At 51.7% G+C, this 13,489-nt stretch overlaps 2 protein-coding genes and 1 long non-coding RNA gene across 7 annotated transcripts in view; 2 read left to right on the top strand and 1 right to left on the bottom strand.

Moving 5' to 3' along the window:
* SLC49A3 (solute carrier family 49 member 3) overlaps positions 1–11,359 on the bottom strand; it is a 35,801-nt gene extending 24,442 nt beyond the window's left edge. Inside the window, exons 1-2 of the mRNA XM_032856970.1 lie at positions 11,353–11,359; positions 2,679–2,682 (exon numbers count right to left, since the gene is read on the bottom strand). Of these exons, the coding sequence (XP_032712861.1) occupies positions 2,679–2,681 (3 nt within the window). The 5' untranslated portion in view covers position 2,682; positions 11,353–11,359. The remainder of the gene's footprint in view (positions 1–2,678; positions 2,683–11,352) is intronic.
* The window catches only part of PCGF3 (polycomb group ring finger 3), a 48,669-nt gene that overhangs the window by 5,241 nt on the left and 29,939 nt on the right, over positions 1–13,489 (top strand). The window contains exons 2-3 of one of the 5 annotated variants that reach the window (XM_032857035.1): positions 10,752–10,792; positions 11,129–11,281. The exons of 3 other annotated variants lie outside the window; for them this stretch is intronic. The gene's annotated coding sequence lies outside the window, so the exon portion shown is untranslated. The remainder of the gene's footprint in view (positions 1–10,751; positions 10,793–11,128; positions 11,282–13,489) is intronic. One more of the 5 variants, XM_032857040.1, reaches the window with a different exon arrangement.
* On the top strand, positions 701–3,097 carry LOC116867387. The gene is made up of 2 exons (XR_004382591.1): positions 701–1,426; positions 2,233–3,097. It is a non-coding gene; the product is annotated as an uncharacterized LOC116867387 (long non-coding RNA).

Genomic DNA, 13,489 nt, shown 5'->3' with positions numbered 1-13,489 from the left:
TCTTCACTTAAGATGTCATCCACCTTTGTTGTCCTTGTGTACTCTGAACTGAAGGAATGGGGGAGAGGCCAAGTCAGGCTGCAGGCCTGGGAGATGCCTTCGCAGGGGCCAGTGAGTGCTTTATGTTGCACCATCGGGGACACCCAGTCAGGTCCTGCTACTTGGATCAGTCCTGCCAGCCGCGCTTCTGGGGCCACAGTTCCCAGTGTCCTGCCATGGGAAAGTCAGCTAGGCCCTCCCTGTCTCATTTCTGATGGGGGTGCAGCCTCTGGCCATTTCATGGAGGAGCGAGCCCTGATCCTCCGTGCCAGTGCTTTAAGCAGACTTTGTAGAGGGTTCAGTGCTTGGAAAGGGTTTGAAATTGCTAATGGAAATAGGACTTTTGCTGACAAGTAACATTTCTTTACCCTAAAGTAAGTGCCTTTCTTACTGTAGAGACAGAAATGGCTAGAGGCAGTTGGTTTCCCCCAGCCTTTTGTTAAAGGCACTCTGGCGACAAAGACAGAATCCGAAACCACAAGGGAGGTGTCTTAGTCAGCCGCCACAGCAGAACATCACAGACGGAGTGGTTTAAGCAGCAGGCATTTATTTCTCACTGTCCTGGGGGCTGAAGCCCAAGGCCAAGGTGCCAGTCGATGTCGCTCGGGGTACGGGCCGGCTGCCTCCTGGCGGTGGAAGCCCTCTTCCAGCACCTCTTGCATGGACGCTAATCGCATCCGGGCCCATCCTTATACATCTGACCATGTTGCCCCAGATGCTCCGTCTTTGGACATGGCTTAGGGCGCCAACACAGGAATTTGAGGTGGGCACAGTTCACTACAGACCAAGGGGCGGCAGCTTCTGCTACTTGTTTATTAACCTGTTCCTTGTCTCTAGAATTGGGAGAATAGTTGCCAAATGAAAATGTCCCCAGGACTTGTGGTCACTCTGTTTTATATGCTTGGGAAACTGGCCCTTTCTTGGGCTATTTAACTCCATGTCTTTAAATATAGTTACATTAATTTTCTAACACTGCATAACAACTTGCCTCAAAATTAGTGGCTTAACAGGACACTGACTTACTAGTCCCAGTTCCATGGGTTGGAAGTCTAGCACAGTGTGGCTGCTCTTCTGCTCAGGGCCTCAGAGGCTGAAATCCATGTGCTGGGCTGAGGCTCTCATCCGGGACTCGGGTCATCTTCTGAGCTCACTCGCCCACCTCCTGTGGTTGTTGGACTGAGGTTCTGCTTTGTTGCAGGCCGTCAGTTGGGGGCTGCCCTCAGCTCCTAGTGGCCCCACAGTTCCTCGTCCAAGGACTGTGGGTAGTTGACAGCAAGTTGCTTTCTGCCGGGCAGGTAGGACTCGCCCCTGTGTCCTGCTCTTCTGCTGTGAGCTGGAGAAAACTCTGCTTTGAATGACCGTGCTCTTTGGCTTACCCTATTTTAAGGTCAGCTGATTTGAAACCCTAATTACGTCCTCAAAAATCCCTTTGCAGCAGTACCGAGGGTTAGTAAGGTGGGAGACTGAAGTATGCCAGGGCCCAGAATCTCATGGCCATCTCAGGATTCTCCCTGCCACAGTCCTACTGCCCCAAAATTCATATCCTCCCAAATGCCAAATACACCTGTCCCTCTTCTGAGGTTCCCTAGGGTCTCGTCCCACAATAGCACCCGCTCAGAATCCCAGACCTTGCCTGAACCACAGAGTTCTGGAATCTCATCCCCTGGATCACCCGCTTGGTGCAGTCCACTGGCTGCTACTCCTGGACACTTGTGAACCAAGTGAGACAGACCGCCTTCCCAGTACCCCACCCCCCCCCCCCAGCAAGACAGGTGTAGATTACCAGTTGAGAACGGAGGAGGGCACATAGCAGGGAGTCACAGGCCCAACGCAGTTCTGAAACCCGGTGGGGATGTCCCATTGGGATTCTTGATTGGGTTTTGAGCTCAGGGTGAGCCCGCTCGTTCTGTGCTTCGCCCTCTGGGCTCTTGTCTCTACCCTGAGTTGGCCTTTTTCATGAATGGGATTGCATGTCTGCAGCAGAGCCAACTCATCAGTTGGCTGCTACTGGAAGAGTCCTGGGGTCCTGCAGCCCCTTTTCATAACATGTTTTTCATCTTCTCCAGGGGTTGGATCTGGGAGTTAAAATGGGTATGATTATATAATGATCTGTTTTACGGTTGAGTTCTAATCTCACCTTCCCTCTTTCCTGACATTATCTGACATTACTGTCTCCTGTTCCAAATTCTCAAGGATCGTGTCTGAACTCGTGCCCTCCTTGGCCCTCTGTCCTCGTCCCCCTGTCCCGTGTGGATGCCTCGTCCTCCAGGCCAGCCGGCCACAAAGTGATCCTCTTGCACTTCGGGGGCCCCTTGACCCATCGGTGGGGTGCCTGCTGCTCTGACCCCTCCCTCCGGGTCCAAGGTCAGACGTTCCTCCGCACCGGCTCTCCTCTGGTCACTGTCTAAAGCAGCCCCTCCACCTGTTTCCTCTGCTTCGCTGCCTTCCTCTGCTTTCTTCACGGTGCTCATCACTCTTTGCTGATGAGTTTGTCATGTCTCGTCACCAGCTGGAATGGGAGCTCCCTGAGCACAAGGCCTGTGATAACATGTGAGCACACTTGTTGTCTCCGTAGGCATGCCTGGGATGAGTATTTGAGCACCTTTCCTGAGACGTCGGAAAACACCATGGCTTCCAACCATACTTGGTTGATAGTTTGGCTGGATGTAGAATTCCACATGAAAGTCTCTTTTCCTCAGAACTTGGAAAGAATTACTTCTTTTGCTGGTAGGATTCACTGTTGCTGATGAAAAGTCTGGTGCTGAGTCCCACTCCACTGTGAGCTCCTTTCCTCCCAGAACCTGTAGGACCCTTTCTTGTACCCTTGATGTCTTCCACTTCCAGGACTTGGTTAGATGTGGGGATTTTCCCTCACTGTGCCAGGCACTCAGGCCTTTGTGGTCTGATGGTTCTTCCAGCTGGGGAAATACTTGAATAATTTTTCCCAAATCATGAAATACTGCCTACAAATGAGCATAGAGAAAGATACAATGAACACCTGTGTACTTATTACCCAGCTTAAGAAATAAAATATTAAAGTATATTTGAAAGCTCCTTATCTCGGTTTTCTGTTTTTTCTAAAACACCTATTGGTTGGATGTTGGATCTTTTCCATTTCCTATCTTAATCTATTCTTTGAGAAGATTTTCTCAACTTTATCATAGAACCTTTTTATTGAAATTTTAATAGCTCTAGTCACGTGGCTGGCATTGTTGTATAGGGAGATGGGTAGTGACATAAATAGGTGTATTATAAATTCAAGGGTAATATCTTAAATTTGTGGTGTGTGCACACTGGGCATGTAATTGTCAACCAGATGGTCCCTAAAGGCGTTGCTGGGTAGATGACATTTGATAAAAGGCTTGATGGAGGTAGTAGGGTAGTTCCCGTGTATCCACCTGAGAGACGATGTTCCAGCTACAGTAGGTGCAAGGGCCATGAGGTGGGAGTACACATAGAATGTTCTAGAACTAGCAAGGAGTCCACCATGGCCAGAGTGGAGTGAGAGGGGTGGCTTGGGACCTCAGTGGCCACTGGAAGGCTCTGGCTTTCCCTGAGCCCTTGGAGAGTTTTATACCACAAAGCCACCTGCTCAGACTCGCATTTCCTCGGGATTCCTGGGAGCTGCGTCGGGGGTGAGTGTGGCTTGGTGTGCCTGAACACAGTCCAGTAGGGTAAGTGTGAGGGGTATAGTTGTCCTTACCTCTTGCACATGGGTGCCAAGTAAGTGAGAAGCCACAGATGGGATGAGCCGATGTGGACAGGAAATCCAGACTATACACTTGGAGATGCCAGGTTTCCAAGTGGACCACAGGTTAGCGTCTGAATTTGGGGTCAGGGAGCATTGAGCGGTGTAAGCATGAAAGTGAGAGGCCAGTGGGATGTGACTGGAAGTGGGTGGGCTGGGCTCAAGGGACAGGCGCCTGGGAGCCCACCCTGGGGACTGTATCTCAGATCACTGACTTCCAAATGTATATAAACCTTTATTTAAGAAGTGAAGATTGGGAGTAAATTCAGCAAGGGACATGGTCATCAGTCTACCATATCAGTGAATTCCTAGTCACTCATTTAACACATTAGGCATCCTGTTGTCCTCAGAACACCCAGTGATGGGAAGAGCAGCTGTGGGTGATGGCCTCTGACATCCCTGAGTGGGGAAGCGAGGACAAGGCCTGGGGAGGCAGTCCTCAGCTTTTTGCAAGGCTGAGACCTTGGTGACCTGGGGGTGGGGCTGGGGGTGGGGTGTCAGGTCCAAGTTAGGGAAGAAGATGGAGCACGGACTTCACTGTCCTTTGAGTCATGAACACTTTTGAGAGTCTGAATTCAAAGCACTTTTTTGTTACTCATATTTTTAAAAAGCTTTTGTGACAGTACATCGTCACATAGAAACACATCTAAATTTCACTTTCTTTCATCATCTTAACCTGACTTCAGTGTCCCCGCAAGGCACATTCATGATACGGTTCTGTTCATCTTGAGACGGCAGTGAATTCTGGGTATTTGGCCCACATGTGGAGTGTCCATTCCTGCAGGCCTTGCCTGAGACCTGGTGATTCTGTCCTCGAGTGCATGAGCCCCGCCACGTGCCAGAGCCCTGCTGGGGAGCAGGACCACGCAGGGAATGGGTTAGCTGGGTGCCACAGGGAGACTAGTGAGGCACCGGATTCCTGGGAGGCAGGATCGTGGGGTCAGGGAGGCCATAGAGAAGAAGCTGCAGTGACCAGACACCAGAAAGTAGGACTCTTAAGCACACACTGTGTGCTAACACAGGTGCTCTAGTTGGGGGAGAGAGGAAGAGGAAGGCCCATCAGATGGGACAGCAGGTGTGGAGACACATAAGCATCCAAAATCGGAGCAGGCTGGTTTGGGAGGAGAGGGCACTGGGCATGGGGCAGAGTTCAGCAGTTTGGTGATTTTCTTGTGGAAATGGATGAAGACAGAAATCTCTCTGGTTGATTGGGCAGCTCTGGGGTGGGTGCTCTGCCAGACATCATGGCCACAGTGAGGGGGCAGCCTGAGCCCTGCTGTGGGGGTTCACAGTGCCACGGGGGGCAGGCTGGGCACAGCACCCTGAAGAGGCTGACAGTGTGGGGACAGGATAGCAACGGCGTTAGATTTGGTGCTGTGGTCACCCGACCAGAGGGCTCAGGGAGCCAGCTTGATGCCCTGAGGATGGAGGGCCGGGCTGGTGGGAATGGTGCGCACACAGCCAGAGGCAGGCGAGGCCAAGGGGCATGGACGTGCCCTGACGTGGACACTGATCATGGATGGAGTCCTGATGTGGATGGGGTTTATGAGACTGGAGCATGGCAGGAGGGCACGGCTGGATCCTTTCAAGGCTTTCATGCAGGAAGGACATGTCTGATTTGCTTTTCTGTGTGTTGCTCAGACTTGTCCACGAGATTGAATTTGTGGTGAGAGTGGGCATAGGGAGGCCTGTCCTGGGTGCTTCTGCCATCTCTATGGGAGCCATGGTGTGTCCAGGGGATGGCTGTGGGCACGGAAGGCGGACAGAGGGCATGGCATTCAGGAAGAAACGGGCAGGACTGGGGTGAGGGAGGAGAGGAAAGCATGACCCCCGCACAGGCAGCTGGTGCTTGGATGTGGTTGGGGGTGGGAGGGGAAGCAGGTTGACAGTTTCTTAAAAAGTTGTCAAGCAGCCTCATGTGACCCCCTGGTTGGCGTTTACTCCAGAGCATCCGTCCACACGACATTGTGGCCATGAGTCCCTGACAGCCCCACAAGAAACAGCCCAGGTCTCTGTCTGCTGCTGAGCAAGCCAACAACAGAGCAGTGGACGCTGCTCGGAATGAGAACGAGCTGTGGGTGCCGCGTGAGCGAGCCCCAGAACAGGACAAGTGAGGGGAGCCGAGTCGTATGACGCCATGGACACAGCCCCCGGAACACGCTGCCTCAGTGCAGTTCCTGGGCAGATCGGGGTCTCTGGGATGAGGATCCATATCTCCACTGGGCTGGTCCTTTCCCAGGCGAACGTCAAAGCTGAGTCGTCTTTCTAAAATACGTGTAGTTTATGTTTTGTCAAGTATTTCTCAGTAAAGCTGTTTGGTGAAGGTTAAGGTATTATGATCAACTTTGTGTTAATGATTTTTTTTTTAGAAGATTGTATTTATTTATTTGACAGGGAGAGAGAGACAGTGAGAGAGGGAACACAGGCAGGGGAAGCGGGAGAGGGAGAAGGAGGCTTTCCGCTGAGCAGGGAGCCCAATGCGGGACTCAATCCCAGGACCCGGGATCATGACCTGGGCCAAAGGCAGAGGCTTAGCAGCAGAGCCCGCCAGGCACCCCAGGGGCTGATGATTCTGATTAAGATGTTCCTGGAAACAGAGCGGGAGACTTGAAGGTTCTCGTGAGACGAAGCACACGCGCTGGCTGTGGATTTGTGGGAGGCAGGTTCCTTCTCCGGGGTCCCCAGGCAGGCGGGCGTGAGGGGGTCTGGGCTGCTGCTGGAATGGAGGGAAGGGCAGGTGGGTCTGGCCCCGAGGAAGGTGCTTCCGGGGGGGCCCACCAATAGGGGCACCGCCATCACGCTGCATCCCTGGGCCAGGGTGCACAGCTGATCGGTGGCCGGGGAGCCCGAGCTGTGTGTGTTGGCGTGGGAAGACAGCTAGGGTAGCTTCGTGGTTCTGAAAGCCCCATGTCATTGCATCATCCGTTGTCTGAGGGCGGCTTTCCATTTTCCAGTAAAAATGAGGGTGTGTATGTACATGTTCCAAGTATTTAAGGACATACCCACAGAGGGAAATACACAATTACATTAAGGACAGCAATTAGTCTGGGGGGGCTGGGGTTGTAGGGATTTTCCTTAGTGTTATTCTTTACTTTCCAAATCATGTTGAGTAAAGGTGCATATTACGTCCACACTGCAAAAAGCCTGGTGTATTCACCTAACAGATAGTCCTGGCTGACAGAGGTGCTGGTGCACCACGGGAATGGAGGGCTGGGGAAGCATCCCCCGATGGGCGCTCACAGGAGTCAGAGGGAGGGCGTGACCCAGCCAGGCACTTGCGGCTGAGGGGCCTGGCTAGGGTTGCTGGTGCATAGCTGTGAGTGGTGGAGGGGCCAACTGGAGGGGTGTGCACAGGGAGCCTGGGCCTTTTTGCACAGGATGACTGCCTGCAGGCCTGCGGTGGGCCTGAAATTTGTGGCAGAGAAACATGCCACCCGGCCCTTCTGGAAGGCTCCAGCACCGGTGCAGTGCATGGTGGAACCAGCCCTGCCCCCGTGGATCCTGCAGATAGTTTATGTTGGTAATGTCCTCATCACCGGGATCTCACTGAGAGCAGTCTGACGGGGTGGGGGGCCAGCAGACACAAGGGAGGTGTTCACCAATGAGGCACAGCTGTGGCAGACCCTCATTGGGATTTTAACTTGCATTTCCGGGGTTACTAATGAAGCTGAATGTTTGAAAATACGCTTATTTGGATTTTCTCTTCTGTAAAGTGCCTGTGGTTCCTTTTATTGCTTGGAGCAGGAATTGGCAAATGTTTTTGAGCAAATAATGTAGCTTTTTGGCCATATGGTATCAAAACTCCTCCATCCCAAAGCAGGGACAGACAGGACACAGGTGTGTGGGCGTGGTAGGTCCCGCTCAGTCTCTGTTCTTGGAGCAGCCTCGTGGAGCCCTGTCTGGACCGTCGTCTCAGGTGTGACTGTTTCTACTCTTGTGTTTTGTGATTATCTGATGTACTTATTTTTAACATAGTTGATTTTATTAGTCGTTCCCTTTGTGGTTAGTGCTTTTTGATTCTGTTTGTAATCTTTTCCTCCCCTGAGGTCAGGAGGATGTTTGCCCTAGTATCTTCCAAAGGTTTAAATTTTGCTCTCACAATTGGTCTTCGTCCACCTGGAACTGATTATTTGGGGATAAGGGTAGGGGAGATGCCTAGTATAAACTAGGAGTTTGTTTTTATTTTGTTTTTCCAATTTCACCACCAGGAATGATGTTTGTTGTTTTTTTTTTTAAATTTTAGAATGCACTTTTTAATGGAGGTACAGTTTACACACACTGAAGTTCACCACAGCTTTCATGCTGTGTGGTTGGTGTCTTTTGGTGCATCTGTGACCACACCCCACTCCTGACCCAGAACTCTGCCATCTCCTCAGACTTCCAGCCACCAGTCCCTGCCACTGGCCATCCCATGGGCTCCCAGATCTGCCTTTTCTAGAACTGTGTGTCCAGTGGGACATGCACTGCGAAGTTCTTGTGCCTTTGTGTCTTTTGTTCATTTTGGTTGCTGAGCAGCACCCATTGTGTGGACGGACCACTTTCTGTTCCCACCACCGCTGACAAGCACTGTGGCTTTTTTCCATTGTGGGACTACTATGAAGAAAGCTGCCTTGAACATTCAGGCATAACCCTTTGAGTGGATATTTGTGTTTGTGTCTCTTTTATTTCTTTTTAGAGTGGGGAAGCGCAGAGGCAGAGGGAGCGAGAATCTTAAGCAGGCTCCATGTCCAGCGTGGAGCCCGATGTGAGGCTTGATCTCATGACCCTGAGATCACGACCTGAGCTGCTATCGAGAATTAGACGCTCAACTGACAGAGCCACCCCGCAGCCCTGTTTCTCTTTTAAACAGAGAACCTTTATTAGCTTCTAAATTTGCTAAGAGTTTTTTTTTTAATCATGAATGGATAATGAATCTTATCAGATGATTTCTGTGCATCTTTGGGAAGATTTTATCATTTTTCTCCTTTTGTCTATTGTCAGGTTACTTTTTTACCTCATAGTAAGCCCCCTTGTATTGTAGGGACAGCCCTCATTGTCAAGCATGCCCCTCCTGTTCAGACATTCCTGGGTCAGGTGACTCCGCGTGCTCACAGCTTTGACACTGATGGCCACCAGTGAGTTCAGTCTGTGATTTTCCTTCAGTTCTGGTCTGGTGTGTGTGTTGCCTTCATAAAATGAGTTGGAAAATACCGTCTTTTTGATTCTCAGAGTGGATTTGTCTGAGGAGGTTAGTTTTGGCTCTTTGAATACTTGGTAGAACCCTTCAGACGGTGGGCCTGGGGTTTTCCTGATGACCATGTCCACTTCCTTAATCGTTACAGAACTTCTGGGTTTTCTATTTCTACTTACCTCAATTCCGGTGAGTTATTTTTCTGGGAATTTATCAACTTCACATAAATTTTCAACTTTATCAGCATAAAATTGTTCATAATTCATACTAATAGCTTAGTTCTATTATTGCTCAAATGTAACTTTCTAAAGGAGGGACTCATTGACACCCAGTCCCCAAACCAGTGCCCCTACTTCCCCTACTCTGGTCTTACTGATAGCATTTATCACCTGTTAACATACTAAGTAATTTACCTGTATATTGCATTCATTACTTATTGTCTCTCTTCCTCCATTAGGGTGTAGGCTCCAGGGAGCCTTTTCTTTGTGTCTTTCTCCTTCACTGAGGTCTAAGACCTTAGCTCAGGTATCTGTAACTGTGTGTCTAGCCACAGTACAACTTAAATAAAATAAAATCCACCGGAAGTTTCCTCATTCACACTCACCAGATGTCAGGGGCTCAGCAGCTACCGTGCTGGGCAGAGGGGATTTCTTAGGAGTCCTACCATCCCAGAGCATTCTGGTCAGCCCTGGTCCAGAGCCAGGCCCTGTGTTTTGTCTTTGTTCTCTTGTCTGTGCTTTAGACACACCTGTTAGTCTTCCTAACCAGCCAACTAACTCTCTTCCTCCTTCCCCTCCCTCCTCTTTTCCTTTTTCTGTAGAAATTAATTGAGCTTCAAAGATTAATTAATACAAACTGCAGCGTGGAAATCTTGAAGAGTAAAAATCACATAAACTGTGTATAATGTGAACATCATTTAACTATTACTAGGCCCACCGTTCCAAGGTTATATTTAGCCACATTGTTAACCACCAGGGCCCAGTGCTTTCTCAGGTGCGTCCCGGCTTCAGAAGGGAGCAGGCATGGCATCTCTAGCCCTGCCTGTCCACCATCCCACCTGGAGGGTGGGAAGACCTCGGGGGGAGGAGGGAGAGGCCCATGGGGGTCCCAGAGGAGTCTCAGACGGAGCCCCCACATGGCACCATGCCAACAGCCTGACCCCCCTGGGGCCTCCAGGTTGGAGTGCAGACCCCACCCCCGCAGATCTGAGAGCACCTCTTGGCTCTCTGTCACCCAGAGTGTGAGCCCAGGTCTTCCCAGAGGACTCACACAGCCCTCCCTGGGCCCCGACCTCAGCCCTGTGCTGGTTGGTGTCTGTGCCTGTCTCCAACCAGAACTCCGTGACCCCCACGCTGGGGCCCAGAACCCAGCATGCAGCCTGTGTGCTCACCTTATGGGATATGAGGAGGGATGTAAGGGTGCAAAACACACAGAAATCACAGACACTAAATACAACTGTCTACTAGTCTCTGGGGCCTTCCATCGGGTCACCCCCAAGATCTCCCCGCTCCTCTGGCCTCACGTCACGTGACAGAGCCCCCTTCCTGCCCCCACGCCTCCCGGGTGCCCTCCCAGCCCAACAGCCCCTGGGTCTTGGTGCCACCAGACTGCCACGGACATCTGCCTGTGTCTTTGTGGCGGGTTCTGGTTCTTCACTGTCATCAATTCTTGTTTTCCATTTGGTTGTTTGAAACAAGTAAATGGGCAAAGCCAAGGCTGCAGGTCCAGCAGCGGATGTGGGCTCCGTGTGTACAGCGTGTGTGGGTGACGCCCCTATGTTGTGTGTCTCCACAGGCTTCAAAATGTAGCGGAGCGTCCCAGGCTGCCATGTACAGGTAAATGCAGTTTGAACATGGATTTTTCTCTTCTTTCAGTGCATGTGAATTGCTTAAATTTACCTTGGATTAGACTGTGTGAGTATGCTACAGCCACAGAAAAAGTCGTCTCCTGTAACTTCTCTAAAATGTAGTCTCTGACAGTTCTAGGGGCAATTAGGGAGCAACCACTCACATATACCCAAACTGTCCCTTAATTAACCCTTCTGGTCAACTCTGTTCTATTGTTTACTACGTGGGACTCACCCAAGAATTCTGGAAAGAACATCATTATAGGATTTTGTGCGTCCTGTGTGAATGAGCTGACGTGAAATAACAGGGCTGTTTCTGTGCCAGAAAATGGACAGAGAGCAAGGGACAGAAGGGAGGCGCCGACGTGAAGACCCACAGGGCAGAGTGAAGCCGCTGACGAGGACCTACAGCCTCAGAGCCGCAGCCTGAGCGCCCAATGCAAAGGCAGGAGGAGGGGACTGAAGACATCTAGAAGAGGTGAGGTACGGTCTCCCCCAGCCTCCAGGCAGCCTTTCAGCAGCCTGTGTTGTGGCATGGGGAGGAGCAACAGCTGTGAAAAGCCTACTGTTCATTCACTGCTGACCTCTCCTGCGAGAGGCTCTGAGATGCACCCATCAAGGCATCTCAGGGTCTCCAGGCAGGTGTGTGTGCAAATGGTACAGGACTGACAGTCTTGTAGCACTTTCCTCCTCTGGCTCATGCCCACGTGGTGTCCAGTGTCCAGGGCTACACAGGGGCTGCCAAACGTGGGAGGTCTATAGGCAGGACGTCCGCCTGATGGCAACAGTGGACATGTCCCCTCTGAGTGCAGCTCCTCGTGGGCTTGAGGACAGGAGGGTGGTTGACCTTGGGGCCCAGCTTAGGCAGAGCTGGCAGCTGGGCCAGGGGGTCTCTCAGGTTCCTCTTATCTCCTAATGTGGGTGGTCAGCAGGTAGAGGGTCCCTTTTCCAGGCTGTCAGGGCTGTCCCCTCAGCCAGGCACAGTGCTCAGGCAGCCTGCCCCCTCTTGTCTTCCCTTGTCTCTTGCGACCTCCCTCCCTCGGGGGTCACCTCTGGGGTTTCCTGTAGGTGAGACTCGTGTGTGCTCTTTTAGCAAGAGTCTCGTGAGGGGTGCTGTGTCCTTCGTGGCATGACTCAAGGAGGCACAGCTATCTCTCTCTCATCTGATGCCCACCTGGGTATCAGCTGGTCACTCAGGAAGTAATGTCTACACAGTGTTTCTACCTGGAGGCCCTGCTCTCTGTGCCTGAGAAGTGTTCGTTTGGCGGGCGGGGGGAGGGGTCTTTGAGACTCTTTGAATCTTCCCTTCCTCAACAAAGCCTCCATTGGTGATTCCTGAGGAAACTGTCGCTGCGGTTTCTGTGGTGGCTGGTGACTTCTACTTCCATGTGATCAGCTTACCTTCTGGAAGGAAGAATGTCTCATGAACTTCATTTGGTGTTATTCTGTTGATAATGATCTGATTCGTTCTGCTCGCCTGATGAGAGTGACTCCTTATCTTGAAGCCCCAGTTGTTCCCAGTGTGGCCGTGGAGCCCTTGGAGCTGGGGCCAGGTCCACTTGGGCCCAGTTCTGTTACATTCCCAGCCTGGCCTTATGTGAGCCATGTGCCTGTGCCCCCGTGAACCTCATGGCAGACAGCAGTGTGTCCAAACTGGGACCTGGGCCACCAAGGAGCACTTACTCCCAGGCCCTCCCAGTGGACAGAGCTGGGAGGTAGGTAGGTATGCGAGTCCACACGCATAAGCACACACACGTCTTCATCTCCATACCCACCGGCTCACAAAGCATGAGCTCACACTGACCCCATTCCTCAAAGGGGCCAGAGGCCCCATCTATGCCAGAGTGACCTGGGACTTTGCTTTGGCTTTACAAGTTTGCGTGTTGCCCTTGAGCTGGGGCCGTGCTAATCTGCTCTGTATCATTCTGACTTTAGTGTGTGTGTGGCCAAAGCGAGCCCTGTTCTGTCTTTTGTTTGGCAGCTCGGTTACTTGGCGTTTGGGAAGATATGTCATTGCTGAGCATGTTACAGTGGGATGGGAACATTTGTGTGTCCTGTATCCTTAGTGGCTGGCATATAAACTGCTCAGTAGAAGGTTGAGGGCATGAGAAGAGTGCTCAGCTGGGGCCAGAGTGGGGCCTCACGCAAGATTTCCATGTCAACAGGCAGGCCCCTGTTTTCTGCTCTGCTTTGCTTGGGTTTCCTTCTCTCCTTTAATTTCCTACTCCACAAGGTGGTTCTGGGTTCCCCAAAGTCCAGCTACTTGACTGGGCCTCAGCCCACCCACTTGCCAAGAACAGAGTACAAATCCATATCGGTTGAGAGCGAGTCCATCTTCCCCAGCTGAGGCTGGCTGGCTTGTAGAAATCCCTGTGCGAATGTTTCCCCAAGCTCCGTTTTATCTTTGCTAGATTGCTAGTAACATCAGCGAGCCCTGACCCACAGACGCAGCTGGCTGCGAGGGAGGTGGGAAGGGCCCTCTCCCCTGGGGACCACGTGTCTTTTGAAGGGAGGAGAGATGTGGGTGAACAGCCAGAAGTATCTGCTTTCGTCTCATGTTCCACGCAAGTCCTGGAGCGGGACTGCGGTGTAGACACACTCCATTCTGTAGGTGATGCTAGCCTGGCAGGCCGGCCAGTGGCAGTCCCTTGCTCTGGTAGTTTGTTGGTTCCAGCAGTGCCCCTCC

This window comes from Lontra canadensis, unplaced genomic scaffold, assembly GCF_010015895.1.
Source record: "Lontra canadensis isolate GAN:19392208 unplaced genomic scaffold, GSC_riverotter_1.0 scaffold1, whole genome shotgun sequence".
Taxonomy (NCBI): Eukaryota; Metazoa; Chordata; class Mammalia; order Carnivora; family Mustelidae; genus Lontra; species Lontra canadensis.
This window is presented reverse-complemented; position numbering and strand designations above follow the sequence as displayed.